This window comes from Tamandua tetradactyla, chromosome 3 (assembly GCF_023851605.1).
Source record: "Tamandua tetradactyla isolate mTamTet1 chromosome 3, mTamTet1.pri, whole genome shotgun sequence".
Classification (NCBI taxonomy): domain Eukaryota; kingdom Metazoa; phylum Chordata; class Mammalia; order Pilosa; family Myrmecophagidae; genus Tamandua; species Tamandua tetradactyla.
This window is the reverse complement of record NC_135329.1, coordinates 146,489,916-146,506,452: the sequence shown is the minus strand read 5'-3', so window position 1 is coordinate 146,506,452 and position 16,537 is coordinate 146,489,916. Positions and strand designations below refer to the sequence as shown.

Below are 16,537 nucleotides of genomic sequence, written 5' to 3'. Positions count from 1 at the left end.
AAAATTCCAAACTCTTGGTATTTCCAGAAGGAACTTCACATAAACAATTTGTAAACCTTGATTGTAGAATATCTAGGTTATGTTCATTTATAATTCGGAAAATTTTAAATCCTCAATTTTTGTAGAACACCTAAGTGTTTCTTACTTTTAATTTTGTTTCCAGAATATACACGTTGTTTTACAGAAATCTCTTCTTTCCATTATTTTATAATACCCAAGCTTAGAATAGCTTTTTCTCAGGTACATACTAAGAATCCTTTTAAAAAATTTTTAAATCTAGTAAACGCTTAATTAAAGAGAAAACAGATACAAGTACTCAAGTACAAAAGATGCAATTTCAGCCTGAAACTCCTAAAAAACTTTTCTTTTTCTCACTGATGGGAAGAGAGAGCTCACCATTTCTTCTGTTCTTTCCTGTGTATGTCCATCTTTATGCCCTGGCTCTCCTGCTATTTGCGTTCCAAAGTTAATTACACTACTGTATAAACCTAGGCCAGGCTATTGAATCTTTCTGTCTCTTGCTGCACCAGTAAAATAAAAGATACAATCCCAAGGAACTGTAATGAAAATTAAATGACAATGTGTAAGGCGTTCTGTTCAGTGCATAGAACATACACAGACATTCAAATGTAAGCTGTTTCTATTATTATTTGACAAAAGAGTAAATTTCTCACAAAAGACTTTCTTGACATCAGCCTCGCGAACCTTGTTTGGTGGTTCCATGCCCACTCAAAACCTTGGCATCTCAAGAGGAATCAAGCTACATTGCGAGATCTGAGGCTGTCTAACCTTGGTTTAGGGGAAGCTAAGGAAACTTACAGTCTAGTTAGAACTGCACCAGCACACTGAGGAGGGAAAATCCTATGAGCCTTTACTAACTCCTTCGCGTACTCAACAGATAACAAATGTTTACTGAAGATCTTTCTCTGCCAGGCACTGTGTAGCTGGGGACAAAACAAAGATCCGCTCTTGTGGAGCTGACAATCTACTAACAGTGCTTTACAGTTCAAAAGTGCTTTCAAAAACATCGCGTCGTTTGATCCTCACATACTACTGGTAAGCAAAAAATTACCACAGCCATGACACAGCTGAGAAAAACGGTGCAGAAAAGTTTGTGTAACTCAAGGTAGAGTTCACAAGAAATAATGGGCTCGATTCAAGATCCTCTTACAGAAGAATCACCGCCCATGCCACCATCCTCACCCTACCCGGCGGCTTCCAAAATGCGCCCCGCCCCGCTGAGACCCGGAGCCACTGCGCCGCAGTCCGGTCTTCTTCGTTCCTACCTCAGTTAAACACGGCCCTCCACCGATGCACGCCCTCGCCTGGCCTAGGAGCTCTCAAATCTTGCTACCCGGACATTAAGTTCCCAAAGGAAAATAGAGAACGGGAAAGTAGGGTGCGAACGACGGGAATTACCGGAAGCTGTTACCTTTGACCTCGGAAGTACTCGTTACCACTGGAGGTGTAGTTCCGGTTAGGAGGAATAGTTTATTGACGTTGCTTACAGTTCGAGGGCCTTCCTTCTCCAGCCCGGACTCCGAAATGGGGAAATCGTTCGCCAATTTCATGTGCAAGAAGGACTTTCATCCCGCTTCCAAATCTAATATCAAAAAGGTGAGTAAGGGAAACCTTGGAGGGAGCTCGCCGACGACGGCTGAGTTTCCAGGAGCTGCTGGAGGTGAGAGTGGGGTGTTTCTGGGATGCTTGAGGGAGTCGTCTCTTTTCCAGGCTTAAAACCCTGGTGCCCTTGCCCCTTCTTCTCCATGAGCAGTTGCTGACGAAACTGGTTCTTAACATTTATTCTGTATTAGCTTTGTCAGCTAGAGACTAAGTCCATAAAATGGGGAGACTGATATCAGGGTTCCTCATTGCTTTCTTCAGCGGATTCTGGTTTTGTCTTCGTAGCTCAGGATATCACAACTTTGAGCTTCGCTGTTCTCCACAAAGATGACTTCCAGTTTGTTTAAGATAGATATTTATTTTTAAATAATAAATCTTAAATTTCTCTTAAAGGAAAATAAATTCACGTCTTGCTTCCACTTTTTATTCCACCCGATAATCTGTCTGTCCAGACCTCATTGAAGTGTAGCGTTTTAAATTATTGATTATAATTTCCTTAGCTGCAGAATAGACCTTAAATAATCTCATCATTATTTAATCAGTTATAGTGATAGACTTTGCCGTACTGCCTTCACTGTTTAAACCTGCTTTTCAACCTTTTTTCATTATCCCCCTCCTAAGGAGCCTTTTTGAACCTTTTTTAGCCTAATTGTTCTCCCCTATGAAATTTTAATACCATAGATATGCTGTTTATCTTTTGATTTCTATACATTTATCTGTGTTTTCTACATAAAAAGAGTAAGATATTTTACATCCCATCTCCTGCAAGAACCAATTTTCTCCGCCTTGGGGGTGAGTGATAATGCCTCTGTTGAAAATGCGTGCCCTAGATAAGGGTTTCTCAACTTTAACACTTTGACATTTTGGGCTACATACTTCTTTGTTCTCTTAGGGACTCTTAGGAAGAATTATAAGTAGGCTTAGTTTCTCCTTTGCAAAAATAAGTTCCATAGGGGCAAACTCCAAGAGCGAGGATTCAACCTATTGAATTGTTGTCCTCACTGCTTGTGAGAATATAAGGAAATCCCCAGATGGGGAAGTTTTATGTATCTTCCTTTCTCCCAGTCTTTGCAAATTCTTTTATTTTCTGCCCAAATTACTCTGGGATGTATCCAGACATCACAATGACCTGTACAAACCAACAAGATCTCAAACCCTATTCCAGATTCCATGTAATTATGTTGTTCATATAAACTGATCATGCCAGCTAAATTAGATAATGCACTACCCAAAATATAAATTTTGCACCAAATAAACATCTCTCCCTTTGGTCTCTCACAGAAGTTGATGTTTTGAAATATGGACCACATCATCCTTTACTTTGTATTCTGATTTACCTTAGGCCTATCCAGGTCAGTTTCATTTGTGTCTCTAATTTGAAGTCTGATCACTTTTTAACATAATTGCTGTATGGGGTAATGCTGACTTTCATAGCTTCAGTGCTCTAACTTTGAGTCTCAGCTGTCATGTAAATGTCCGAAGTTTCAGAGAACAGCCAGGTTATATACGAATAGCTCAGTATCTCGGAATTTAGAAATAACAGTTACAACTCCTGAATGTATACAACTATTGTAAGAGATTACAATCTAGGACTTTTTACAAAAGGCCCCGACCTGATAACCCCATGCTCTCAACTTCAGTTCTCCAGGTTTGTATATTATAGTCTTACACAAATGAGGCATGCTATTATTTGTCTTTTTGTTTCTGACATTTCGTTCAACGTACTATCCTCAAGGTTCATGTACCTAGTTGCATGCCTTACAACCTCATTCCTTCTTGCAGCCGCTGTATGTATACATCACAATTCCCCCTTCCATTCCTCAGTTGTTGTACCCTTAGACTACGTACATCCATTGTGAATCGCAACACTGCTGACATAACCACCAGTGTGCAAATGTCCATTCATGTCTTTATACTCAGTTCTTCCAGGTGTATACCTAGCAGTGGGATTGCAGGATAATATGGCAACCCTACCCCTAGCCTCCTATGGAACCACCACACTGCTTTCCAGAGGGGCTGCACCTCTCAGCTTCCCTATCAACAGTGATAGGTACATCTCCCCATTTTCTCTAGCACTTGTTTCTCTGTTCATTTTTAAACAGTTTTATTCGGACATCACACACTCCAACCTAGGTAAATGGCCATGACGTCACCACTATAATCTATTTGAAGACATTTCTTTTTCTTCTGCAAAAAATCTATATCCCTCCCCCATGACCCCTCCATCTCTTGGGGGCATTTAGTTTTGGCATAATGCCTTTGTTACATTCAGTGGAAGCATATTACAATGTGTAGCTGTTGACTATAGACCAAAGCGTACATTGATTGTATTTTTTAAAGCCAAAAAAAAAATCCTATGCCTTTTTGGAAGGATATGCAAGAAATGGATATCATCGGGTACCTGTGAATATAGCTATTTAAAAATGTTTTTAAACCAAAGTTTTTTCTATGAAGCATTCCATGAAACCAGTCTTACTCATTGCCCCCAAAAGTTAATCACTGTCTCATTTTATTTCTTTACCTTGTACATACTTCTGTGCCCAAATAGCGATATTATTATTTATTCAGAGAATTCATACTACTTTTTTTATTATGAAATAATTTAAACATACAAAAAATTTAGTATGATTTTCTGTTAACAAGTCTGAGCATTTCAAAGCTAGAAATATATTTTATTACTTCTTATTCTAGTCCATAATAAGTACTCAATAAATATTTGCACCCTTGAACAATTGAGACTAGTGAAGTAACTTTGTAAAATCTAACACTTTCAATACTTGGTAGTTATTCTGTTAGAAGTAATATGGTATTCATTGGAAGTAATATGTTATCCTGCAAGGCAATAGAGCCTTATGTTTCTGTGTCACACTGTTTGCATTTTGGGCTTCGGTAAAAATTCCGAACATGTTCCTTTTACTGTCTATGCCAAGTATAGGTTTTTATTCTACCATAACATCACATTGTTAAGTATGAAGTCAGTGGAAGAAACTTTTAGAAATTAATACCAAAATAAATGTGTGGTGTATTTTGTCCCTAAAGATTTCTCTTTCATTTCTGTTTTTGCTTTTATGTCCATATTAATCCCTCTTTTCCACATTTTAAACTGTGTCCCCATAGAACCTTCATATCGCAGAGCTACTTATTGACTTGCTATTAACTACCCCGCTTTGCTTCTAAAATTGAGTAATGGCAGTCTTGTTCCACACTCTCCTCACACTTAACCCTTCCCACCAGTTAATAATAAGAGTTTTTTCAGTGTAAGTGTTTGTCCTAGAATTTCCGTTTTTAAAACTTACCATGTTTGAAGACAAGTTTGACTTGCTGTTTATGGCAAATGGTTTTCAGTTTGTCCTTTATTCTAAAGGTAGCAGGAGAACATCAAAACCTTTTAAACCTGAAAGTAACATGATTAAATAACCTTGCATATATTATGTAGGCTTTATGATTTTAAAATTTTCACGTAGGGACACATTTAGTCATGGTGCTTGCTGGCTCCCCTGCCCCCACAAAAGTGCCAGAACATCTGTTGTACCTCTGCCTTATTTCTTTGTTTACTCTTTTGCTCCTTCCTTTTTTTTTTTTTATTTCTGCAGATGCCTTTCACTTCTTTCCCTTTTTACTCCTTTCATTCCTTCTCTCTTGGTGTCAGTGACATCCAGTGATATCTGTGGGCATTGTTTAACCCTCCAGTTATGCCCTGTACTAAAGAGGTTATCTAGGCTAAGGATATGAAGCCATGCAGAGATTTGGTTTGTTCAGCGCTCTGAAATAAGATGGGGCCTGAGTGCAAGAACCTGTTGTACTATACAGGCTTAGAGTATTTCTTGAGTTTGACATTTTTGCCTGAGAGTTAAGCTGTTTTGGAAGTTGGATTTGAGGGCATCTATCAAGACATAAATTATACATTTCAGGTGCTAATTTGTAATGATATCATTATAAGCAAATGTATTATGTGATAAGCTATAAACAGCAGCATTTTATATTTCATTTTAAAAGAAAATCAGACTTAATTTAAATCTAACTATATTTTTTTACTTCACTAATTTAGGTATGGATGGCAGAACAGAAAATATCATATGATAAGAAAAAACAAGAAGAATTAATGCAACAGTATCTTAAAGAACAAGAATCATATGACAATAGGTAAGGAATTTCACTATGCCAGTATTTTGATAATAGTCAAGTGCTTGGAATAAATAATCCTTTACTGAATCGTATATTAAGTCAGCTATTTTTTTTTACTCAAATGCCTCAATGGTAGGATTCTGTCCTTTTTTTGTGAAGTATCTTCTTTAGTCTTTTACTTGTTGATGGTCACTTTTCCCAATTTTACCCATAATTCACACAAACTGTATATTTACATGGCATTATGTAAACAGTCTATGAGCAAGTCTAAATTAGGCAAAGCTTAAAAGAACAATAAAACTCTACACTTGAACTGCTGAAAGTTCCGCAAAAGTTTTTCTTTAACATATGCTCAAATGAAAAGATGCACAGGGAAGCTTCAAGATGAAAAATAATTTTTAATTTGAGCTGCATGCCACTGTTCTGTTTATGACAGGAACATGGTTAAAGTTCTTCATTGGTTTCCTCCAGCATAGTACCTATCTTTGTAGTGATTGTCGTTTTATTTTATAAATACAAGACTAATACTGAAGTTTGTTTTTATTTCTCTTGATTAATCAAGCAAGTAGTGGTGTCTTGGTTACATAGATTGTACTCTTTAAGTTAGAGAACATTTGCTTTAGTATGAAATTCTAGAACAGAACAATAAATTTTCTACTCAGTTCTGTTTTTCATCCAGTTATAGAACTTAAGCAAAGTAATTTTAAACTATTACTCATTACTGTCTTTAAAACAATTTGATATAAAAAACAATTTGGTATATCGAGGGCAAATGAAAGCAATTAAATCTTAGTTTAATTAAAAACTTTTATCGCTAATTTTATTTAATCTAGTTAACTTTTTTTTAATCTGGTTTAACTTCTATTGAGTAACTACAAGACAACAAATGGTGTTGTAGGGACATATAACAGCATCTAAAATACAGTTTCTCTCTACTTCCTAGAAAATCTAGTAAGGAATATGTGCATATAGTTCAAGGCCAAACATAAAAATTGATGTATTAAAAATATGTCCTTTAAAAAAATACAGCATGCTCATAGAAGACAGAATAATTCTATTTGGGATAAGAAGAGAAGACTCATCAAAGAGGAGACATTTCAAAATGAAGTTTAAGTGGCTGAGAGATTTCAGGCAGAGTCAAGAGGTTATCCTGGAGGTTATTCTTATGCATTGTACAGATATCCTTTTTAAGTTTATAGTGTATTGGAGTGACTAGAGAGAAGTATCTGAAACTGTTGAGCTGTATTCCAGTATCCTTGATTCTTGAAGATGATTGTATAACTATATAGCTTTTACAATGTGACCATGTAATTGTGAAAACCTTGTGGCTGATGCTCCCTTTATCCGGGGTATGGACATATGAGTGAAAAAATAAGGACAAAAAATAGATAATGGGTGGAGATAGTAGGTAAAATAAATTGGACAGATTGCAATACTAGTGGCCAATGAGAGGGAGAGGTAAAGGATATGGGATATATGGATTTTTCTTTTTTCTTTTTCTGGAGTGATGCGAATATCCTAAAGATGATCGATATTGTGAGCCACTGATTATATACTTTGGATAGACTGTATGGTGTGTGAAGATGTCTCAATAAAAACATTTTAAAAAAAGAAGGAGGAGTTATTTAAGCTGAACTATGAGGAATAATAAGAATTTAGATCAGTGATTCTCAGCCAAGGGTCATCCTCCCTCCTCTTCCCCCAGGAACATGTGATAAATGTCTAGAAACATTTTTGGTTGTCATTCCCTGGGGAGAGGGGCATGAGTAGGCAGGGTATGCTGCTGATCTAGTGGGTAAAGGGCCATGATGCTGCAAAACAGCCTCCAGTGCACAGGGCAGCCCCATAACAAAGAATTATCTAGCCCAAGATGTCATTAGGTATCACTTCTGAGAAGCCCTGATTTAGATTTAAATATAGTAAAACGTTATTAAAGATCAGCACAGTAGGAAAAAGGAGACGATGTTCAGGAAACAGGCAGTAATTGAATGAAAGGTATAAAGAGATGATGATAAAAGTAGGTTTAAAATAGAGAAAAGTGTTCGTGTTTTTCTTTATCATTGAAAAGAAAGTTTTTTTCCCCTTTACAATAAGTAAATATTTGAGGCTATGCAGATATCCTGTTTCTCTTTGAACTTGTGCTCACTAATTTTAGCATTCATAAATGGATTTTATCTACAGCAATTTTCTTACTACAACAATGGGGTGTTGTAATGGTGATTTTCTGTTACCCTCATTCCTTCTACATTTATTAATTTGAATTCTTTTGTAGTGAAGAATTTTCCCTTTTCCACAATCAACTACTTTTCCTAGGAACTCAGGTTCTTTTTATTGGAATATAGGTATTTAGAAATCAAAATCTGAGGAAGCAAAGGGAAATGCAGTCTCTGTCAGGGATGTTGGTCTCTGCCTCCACTGCTAACGTTCTGTTTTGAGTTACTAAAATTATGATGAAATGTTGCTTCGCCATGGATGTGCTTCTCACTGTTTGCCAAATTCCAAGTTGAAAGGACTGACATTTCACATATTTCCCACAAATGAAAGTATCAAAAGAAAATGGGTATTAGCAATGAAAAGACTTGATGTAAATTCTGCAGGCATTTGGAAACTTAAAAAAGGAGATGTATTATGTTTAAGGCACTTTAAAAAGACAGAGTTTGACAGAAGTGCTCCAAATATTAAACTCAAACCTAGAGTCATACCTTCTGTCTTTGATTCCCCATCTCACTTATGGGTTTGTTTATGAGATACTGCTTACTAGCATTACTCAGTTTTAGTGTGTCATGATTTGGTATTAGGTAGGATCAATATTAGCACTATTGAAGATCCTAATAGTGCTACTATTGAAGTAGTAGTATTGAAGTTCCACTTGCAGACTTGAAGACTGGAAAACGTTTCTTTATGTGGTCAAGTGTCCATTCTTAGCTCAAGCCAATTCAAGGAACTGGATCATAAAATTTTTCTGGTTTTACAAACACTATCCCTTCTCCCCTCCCTCCATTGCCCTCCCCTTGCAGCCTCTAATCTACTTCTATCTCTGTAAATTTGCTATCTCTATTCATCTCTTACAAATGATATCTTTTCCTAAAATTTATACTGATTGCTGTTCATGTGAAGTCCATTCTTTGAGTTTTTAAATTTGTAGCTTCTGTTTCAGCTTTTCTAACATGTAACAGAAGTATTTTACCAGTAGCCACTCAAATATTTGTACAGTACTGAGGTTTGATGAAGTGGGCTGACTTTAGGAATTTGCATAACTCAAGATGGAGGCCTAAAATATGAAAGTTAACATAAAATGTTGAAGGTATGACTTGATAGTTCTCACACTGGAGTGGAAGTCAAGAGGAGAGCTACTAACAGGACCACAGTATAGTTATAAGAGCTACATACATGCACGTTTAAAGCCTAAGTAGAATTAAAAGGAAAAAAACAAAGAAGATTATAACAAAATAAAAGGAAAAAAGACATCAGAAAAACAAAAGTGATGTAAAAGTTAAAAAAAAAAGTGATATCAAGATCTGGCCATTAGCTGTCTTTTGCTATTGGGGTATTATTGCATCTAGGTTTAGTCATTTGAATACAAATTTATGAATAATTGGTCATTTGCAAAGTTTTTTTTCTTCCTCATTAAACAAACATTGTCCTAGAAATTGGGTGATATCATTTGTAAGAGATGAATAGAGATAGCAAATTTACAGAGATAGAAGTAGATTAGAGGCTACAAGGGGAGGGCAATGGAGGGAGGGGAGAAGGGATAGTGTTTGTAAAACCAGAAAAATTTTATGATCCAGTTCCTTGAATTGGCTTGAGCTAAGAATGGACACTTGACCACATGAAGAAAGGTTTTCCAGTCTTCAAGTCTGTAAGTGGAACTTCAAGTGTAACCTGAATCATCATACCCCAAAAGGAGCTGACTAGCAGAGCATACATTCAGGGTACTCCTGATGCTCAGGTGTACAGACCCTTAGCTTCCAGCAATACTTCATGGCCAAATTACAGTTAATTTCAAAGCAATAATCTCTTGCATCTCAATTTTCTGATTCTAACATAGGGTTACTAATATCCTTATCTCAGCATTATTTTGAGAATTGGAGACAATGTACATGAAATGTTTCTTCTCAATAAATGGTAAATGTTAATACTTGCTTTAACTTGTTTTATTTTTAGTCATGAAGATGTCTGTGTTGACCCATGCAGTTAATTTTGTATGAAAGAATTTCATTTCCATAATTTGAATTCATATGGGAAAATTGAACATTTGAAGTAAAAAGTAAAGTTATCCTTAATAGCCAATTATGTTCTTTGGGAATCTTTATTTTTTCTCTTTTGTTACGTTTTTATTGTCTTAGATATTTCTTAATAGTTATGACTATTTAGGCCTGCATCCTTTTTCTTTTTTTTAAAGATGGCAGTGACACTTATTATTCTAGTTAGATAAATCAAACTATGGGATGTCAAAAAATCTACACAGGGTTTTAGTTAAAGTTAAAACAAAAATGCCAGGATCATAGCTCTACCTAATATTGTGTATGTCTGTTGAACTTTACATGAAATAGAAGTTGATCTTCTCATTTTGATTTTAATTCTTAAAATGCTGTTAATTTAATATAAGATGCAGTTTTCATACCTATTTAAAGTATACATTGGTTTCAGGCATACTTAAAGTTTTGCAGCTACCACCATAATAATGTAACTTCAGAATATTTTCATCATCTCCCCCCAAATTTTGTGCTATCAGCAGTCACTCCCTATTCTCCCCGGCTCCGTGTTCTACCTGCCTATCTTTGGCAGCCACTAATTTACTTTTGTCTCTGTAGATTTGTATATTCTGGAAATTCCATGTAAATGGAATCATGTAATATGTAGTCTTTTGTGTCTAGCTCTCTTCACTGAGCACAAAAAAATACATTTGTGGCATGTATCTGTACTTCATTACTTTTTATGGTTGAATACTATTCCATTGTACGGGTATAGATCCCTACTACAGCCTTCTGCTGTTCTTGGTAGATTCCAATGGAAATAAGAGAAGAATTCTAATCACATAGTATATGTTTTGTGATTGCCTTTTTCAAATAGAAAAGGAAATTCTGTCTACTTTCTTTTTTTTTTCAGTGCACTAATGGAGAAGTGAAAGAAGACACATTTGGTTTTAGAGATGTGTCTAATTTAAGATGTTGGTAGGACATCTGGATTGAGTTGCCCAACAGATATTTGATAATTCTCTCTGTTTTACTCTGAAATACCTTCTCCTGACTTCCATGACAACACTTCTCTTTATAGTTTTCGTTCTTTTTCAAAACAAATTTGTAATTATGGCCTCTTATTAGTGAGAGCTTGCTGGTGCAAACGCAGAAAGAGAGGCTGAAAAACAGCCTAGGTCCTTGCACATGTCTTGCTAAGCAGTTGGAATTGATCATCATCATAGGCCGGCATTTCTAGCCAGGGGTCTGGAAGGGGTCCATAAATCCATAGGAGCACCAGGACTGCCAGCAGACCACATCAGTAGTGATCTAAAAATACATGCTACTGTTTTTCGAATGTACAGAAATACTGTTGAGATAAATAAAATACCCATTCATCAAAGATGTCACACCACCTTTTGGTCAAAGTTTCTACCAAAATCACAACTATAATAGTGTAACCAAGAAATCAGAATTTAAGGGAAGATTCTGATTGCTGAATCATTATAAAGATACTCCTTTTTGCTTTCTGGTATATTGGAGTAGATAGGGAAATTCCTGAAATCTCTAAATCGAAATTCAGCTGCTTTGATCTCTGATAATGATTGTATAGCCTTTACCTTCCTCTCCTGTAATTGTAAAAAACCTTGTAACTAACCTTCATTTGTACCCAGTATCCAGTTTTTGAATTTTAAAGTCTTGTAACCTCTGTTTATTAATGAAGGGTCTTATGACAACCCATAACTAACCCACCCCAAGTCCAAAGTTTTCTTGATAACTGAGACTGAATCTAACTAAAGTTGGCCTGCCTGATATGCTCAGTAGCTTAGACTTTACCCTACAAGTCACCCAGACCTCATTCTGCTATTTTCTTACATATGTTCTGTGGCTAAGCATGTAATCATTTATGCATGCTCAATAATTAGATCACCTCTAATTATATCATCTGGGGCCACTGTGCTCATTATCCTAAACCCTGTCCATCTTTTTCTTTAATAAAACTATCAGAATTACTGCACTTCAGGGAGACATCTGCTATTTATTGCTATCTACTCTTTAGCTTCCCTCATTATACTCAGTATTTTACTTAGATCTTATGAATTAAAACTTTAACTGAACCAGCCATTCAATTTTGTTGCAGAGTTTTTTTTTCTAAAAAACCCAGTGTATCTCTCTTTGTAAATAAAACCTGAATGAGGAATTTACATTGTTAAAACAAAGCTGTAAAAGAAATTATTTTTGAGGTACAGCACTGATCCTGTCACCGTAATTGACCTGTTGTATAATTGTTTAAAAACAATTCTTTCTTTATTCTCCTCACTACTGACTTTTATGTTCACATTTCTTTGACTCTTACAAACATTAATCAGGTTTGACTTCCGAAAGAAATTCCAGAGATCCTCATTTTTCCAATCCCTCACCAATTAAATTAAAATATTGGCACTGTTTAACTTATTTTCAAATTTGTGATAGCATACAGGATTTCAAGACTGTCATTATTTCCACAGCATTTCAAAGAAAAGCATGTGAAAGTGACTGTGTCATTTTTACCCCTTCTCTGTAAGGAAAACCATAATCTCTCAGGTACTAAGAAAGTCTCAGAACTTAGAACCAGCTACTAAAGAGACAATGCTGTTTGCACTCATATATTTCAGATATCACCTATGCTAGGGACTGCTAGTCTATAAAGTTTAGAACTTTACCTCTAACAAAAAGTTTTTATACTTCTACATTTGGGTTATTTTTTTTTTTTAAGTGCATGATCCAGGAATCGAACCTGGATCTCCCTCATGGAAGGCAAGCATTCTACCACTGAACCACCGTGCACCCCCTTTAGGGTTTTTTGTTTGTTTTGTTTTGTTTGCAGAGGACTGGTGAGATTATTCTATGATTTTTTCCTTCTACCTAAAATTGTTAATTTTGTCTTTGTTTCATTTAGATTGCTTATGGGAGATGAACGTGTAAAAAATGGCCTTAATTTTATGTATGAGGCCCCACCAGGAGCTAAAAAAGGTACTTTTAGCTTTCCTTTTTAAATGTCTTTGATATGTTTACAGCTGAGGATTAAGAACTGCTATGACAGACATTTTTAAAAGTTGCTCATCATCTTTTGCTATTCTATAATGATAACAATACTTTAATAGATGCAATAGAACATACGCAAGAATATTTGTCTAATTTAATATTTCGTGATGTATTCTTTGGAGAGGGAAAAAATCTCAACATCAGCAGAAATGCATTTATTCTTTCATACTTTGCATATATTATATATATATCTTTAGTCCTTCTTAATTATACTCATAAATAGAAAATGTAATACTTGCTGTTGATGAAAAGTATTAGAAGTTTGAAAATTAGAAATTAGCATGTTTATTTAATGCTGTCTTATTTAATATTTTACCCTTCAGCAGTATGCATTTTATCTTGTGAAAGAAGGAAAAAGTTAAACCAATAAATTCTTACAAGTTACAATTTAATGCCATGATATAGTGTAGTATGTAGAACTTTTATATTGAAGTTTTTAACTTGTGATGTCTTTTTTCCCTCATATTTTTGATATGCAATCAAGAAAACAGAGAGGTAAAGCATTACTTTCTGTGTTTCAATTTACTTGCAATAGACTGATTTTGTGGAAAGGTTTAAAGAATTTTCAATTGTTTTTAGAAAGAAGAAACAGAAGGAGAACCTGAATACAAATTTGAATGGCAGAAGGGAGCTCCACGAGAAAAGTAGGACTAGTTTTCTATTTTTTTTTCTTATTTCTTTTTTTTTTACATTATTGTGGTAACTTGTATCTAAGATAAAATTTGTCATTGTGACCATTTATAAGTGTACAACTCAGTGACATTAATTACTTTTACAATGCTGTGCTGCCATTACCACCTTCCAGTACTAGAACTTTTTCATCACTTAAAACATCAGTTCTGTACCCTTTGAGTAATAACTTCTCATTCCCCTTCCCCTTAGTCCCTAGAAGCCTCTAATCTATGGTCTGTCTCTGTGAATTTGCTTGTCCTAGATATTTCATAGAAGTGGAATAGCATAATGTTTTTAAGGTTCATCCATTTTGTAGGATTATCAGAATGTTCCTTTTTATAGCTGAATAGTATTCCGTTGTATGGATCTGCCACATTTTGTTTATTCATTAGTGGGTAGACATTTGGATTGTTTCTACATTTGGGCTATAGCTATTGTGAATAATGCTGCTATGAACATTAGTCTAGACAGAATTGAATCCCCCTGCTTTTAGTTCTTTGGGGCACATACCTAAGAATGGAATAGCTGGTTTATATGGTAATTCTGTGTCTAACTTTTCAAGGAACCACCAAACTATTTTCAACAGCAGCTGCAGGACTGTTTTTCTTTTAAGAAAAAAAAAATCATTATATTTATCTGATATCCCATCTTATGTTGCCTTTTTTTTTTTGCTTAAGAGGGCAAACTTAAGCAAACTTAACTACTATGAAAGGTGTTTTTAGTGACTCTTATGCAGTTGATCTGTTTGATAACAGTCTTTCACTGCTTTATTTACTTTTTCATTATTTTAATCAAATTGTCTCCCGTAATAACTGTTAGTTGGCTTACGGAAGTTCTATTTAGCATAGAATATTATATTTCATAATAATGTTAGACTTCTAAAACTAGTTTTCTGATCAGCTGCTATTTTAATTTATTAGATTATTCTTAGTATTGTGGTTATACACTTTCTCCTTTTACTAGGTATGCCAAAGATGATATGAACATCAGAGATCAACCCTTTGGCATTCAGGTAAGTGACAAATATATTACTCTGTTAAGTTTGATTTTTAAATTTTTCTTCATATTGTACAAAAGTTGTTCAAGGTGAAAAGAGGCACTGTAGTTTCTGTTTGTATCAGATATTAGAAAGAATAGGAGAGAAAAATTAAATGGGTAAGACTGGTAAAAGGTAGGAATTAAAGGTCTGTTAGAGTTACAGTGAGAGTGGTCTCTGCAGTTTTCAAGGATTTGGAGACTTAGCTTAAGGTCTGAAAATATGTAAAATTGTTATTAGTATAGAACCTGGACAAACTTTCTCAGGAGTTTTTTTGGAATGCTGCTTTGCTTATTCATTTATGTATTGTCTATAACAACTTTCTTGCAACAACAGCTGAGTTGAGTAGTTGCAGCTAGATACCTGGACTACAAAGCCTAAAAAATTTACTCTCTGACCCTTTATGGAAAAAGTTTGCCACTCCCTGGTTTAGAAAATTGAAAATTTGAAGGTTAATTTATTAGAGAAATTAAGATTAAGCATGGCAAAATTCTTTTTTGGTATTTTATCATTTCTTTTTGGATGACATTGTGATATTTCCACCAAATTAGAGGCAAAAAGAAATAAGATTCTGCTTAATCATAAGGAAAAATTTGCAGTAAAAGATTTTAATATTTGTATTATTTCCAGACATACTTATGGAGTCTCTTTCCCTAGAGATCATCTTTTTTTTTCCCTAGAGATGTTTAAAAGTGAGTCTAATTTAACTTAAACTTTGTGTAGGAATAAAGAGTTGAACATTGGTTACATTTTTGGTATTTTAGTAATCAAATTAATGTCCCTATTTACCAGGTTCGAAATGTGAGATGCATTAAATGTCACAAATGGGGTCACGTCAATACAGATCGAGAATGTCCTTTGTTTGGTCTTTCTGGAATCAATGCAAGTTCAGTTCCCACTGATGGCTCAGGTATGTGCTAGCAAGATTTGTTTGTTTGTTTTGAAAATCATGGCCAAACAAGTAAAGATAGACTCACATTTTTCTTTAGTCTGTCTGGTTTATTTTTTTGTGTGTGTTTTGTTTTTGGTCTGGTCTGGTTTTTGTTTGGACTAGAGCACATTCCCAAAGTATGATGATAGTTGGGAAACTATGATCATATAATCTAATTTGAAATGCTCCAAAATAAAAGTTTTCTAGCCAATAGCCCTATGAACTTGATTTTAAAAGTAAAGAATACATTAAATATTATCAAGTTAGTAACCTAAAAATAGAAGGAAGAAATGGTTATTTCTCATATTCATATTCTCCTGAACTGTAAAAGTAGGCTGGACTTAAAGCCTCAGCAATCACCTTCTCTTTTCACTTCAGAGATTAAAGATAAAATGAGTAAAAAAATGATGTTAAATAAGTTAATGGTTTTCACTTGAGAAATATTTATCTTCCTGTGTATTAGTGTTTTAAAATATAATTTTAAATTAAAATATATTTTAAAAAATTGGTCCAATTTGGTTTGGATCATTTTTGCTCTTTTTTATAAAAAAGATGCTAAAACAGAAGTTTTAACTTACAACTATGAGTGCTTTATTAGGATATTATTGAGGCAACTACACTAATTCAACCCTAACCAGTAAATTGTAATAGAAATAACCTACTTAACCTGGTAACCTAAGCAAGTTATTGCACTTTTAGGTGCATCAACTCTTTATTTTAAGTAAGGATGACAGGCAAACTCAGGTGATTTTCAACATTTTTAAAGCAGCTATAGAACTTTTTTTAAAAAGAAATCTTACATGAAACCCCAATATGTAGAACAAAAAAAGTAGAGTAATTCTATTAAAGTAGTTGCTCTGGGCATGAAGTCCTACAGAGACCTCT

The 16,537-nt window shown here is 34.7% G+C and overlaps 2 protein-coding genes across 4 annotated transcripts in view; one reads left to right on the top strand and one right to left on the bottom strand.

Annotated features, from left to right (window-relative positions):
* SCRN3 (secernin 3) overlaps positions 1-1,431 on the bottom strand; it is a 65,549-nt gene extending 64,118 nt beyond the window's left edge. For 2 of the 3 annotated variants that reach the window (XM_077154186.1, XM_077154188.1), the window contains exon 1: positions 1,287-1,431. The gene's annotated coding sequence lies outside the window, so the exon portion shown is untranslated. Of the gene's footprint in view, positions 1-396; positions 558-1,286 lie in introns of all 3 variants that reach the window. The other variant, XM_077154187.1, reaches the window with a different exon arrangement.
* Positions 1,432-1,447: 16 nt separating this feature from the next.
* The window catches only part of CIRSR (corepressor of RBPJ and splicing regulator), a 41,920-nt gene continuing 26,830 nt past the window's right edge, over positions 1,448-16,537 (top strand). Inside the window, exons 1-7 of the mRNA XM_077154189.1 lie at positions 1,448-1,617; positions 5,672-5,766; positions 12,868-12,941; positions 13,498-13,508; positions 13,593-13,657; positions 14,649-14,697; positions 15,514-15,631. Of these exons, the coding sequence (XP_077010304.1) occupies positions 1,546-1,617; positions 5,672-5,766; positions 12,868-12,941; positions 13,498-13,508; positions 13,593-13,657; positions 14,649-14,697; positions 15,514-15,631 (484 nt within the window). The 5' untranslated portion in view covers positions 1,448-1,545. The remainder of the gene's footprint in view (positions 1,618-5,671; positions 5,767-12,867; positions 12,942-13,497; positions 13,509-13,592; positions 13,658-14,648; positions 14,698-15,513; positions 15,632-16,537) is intronic.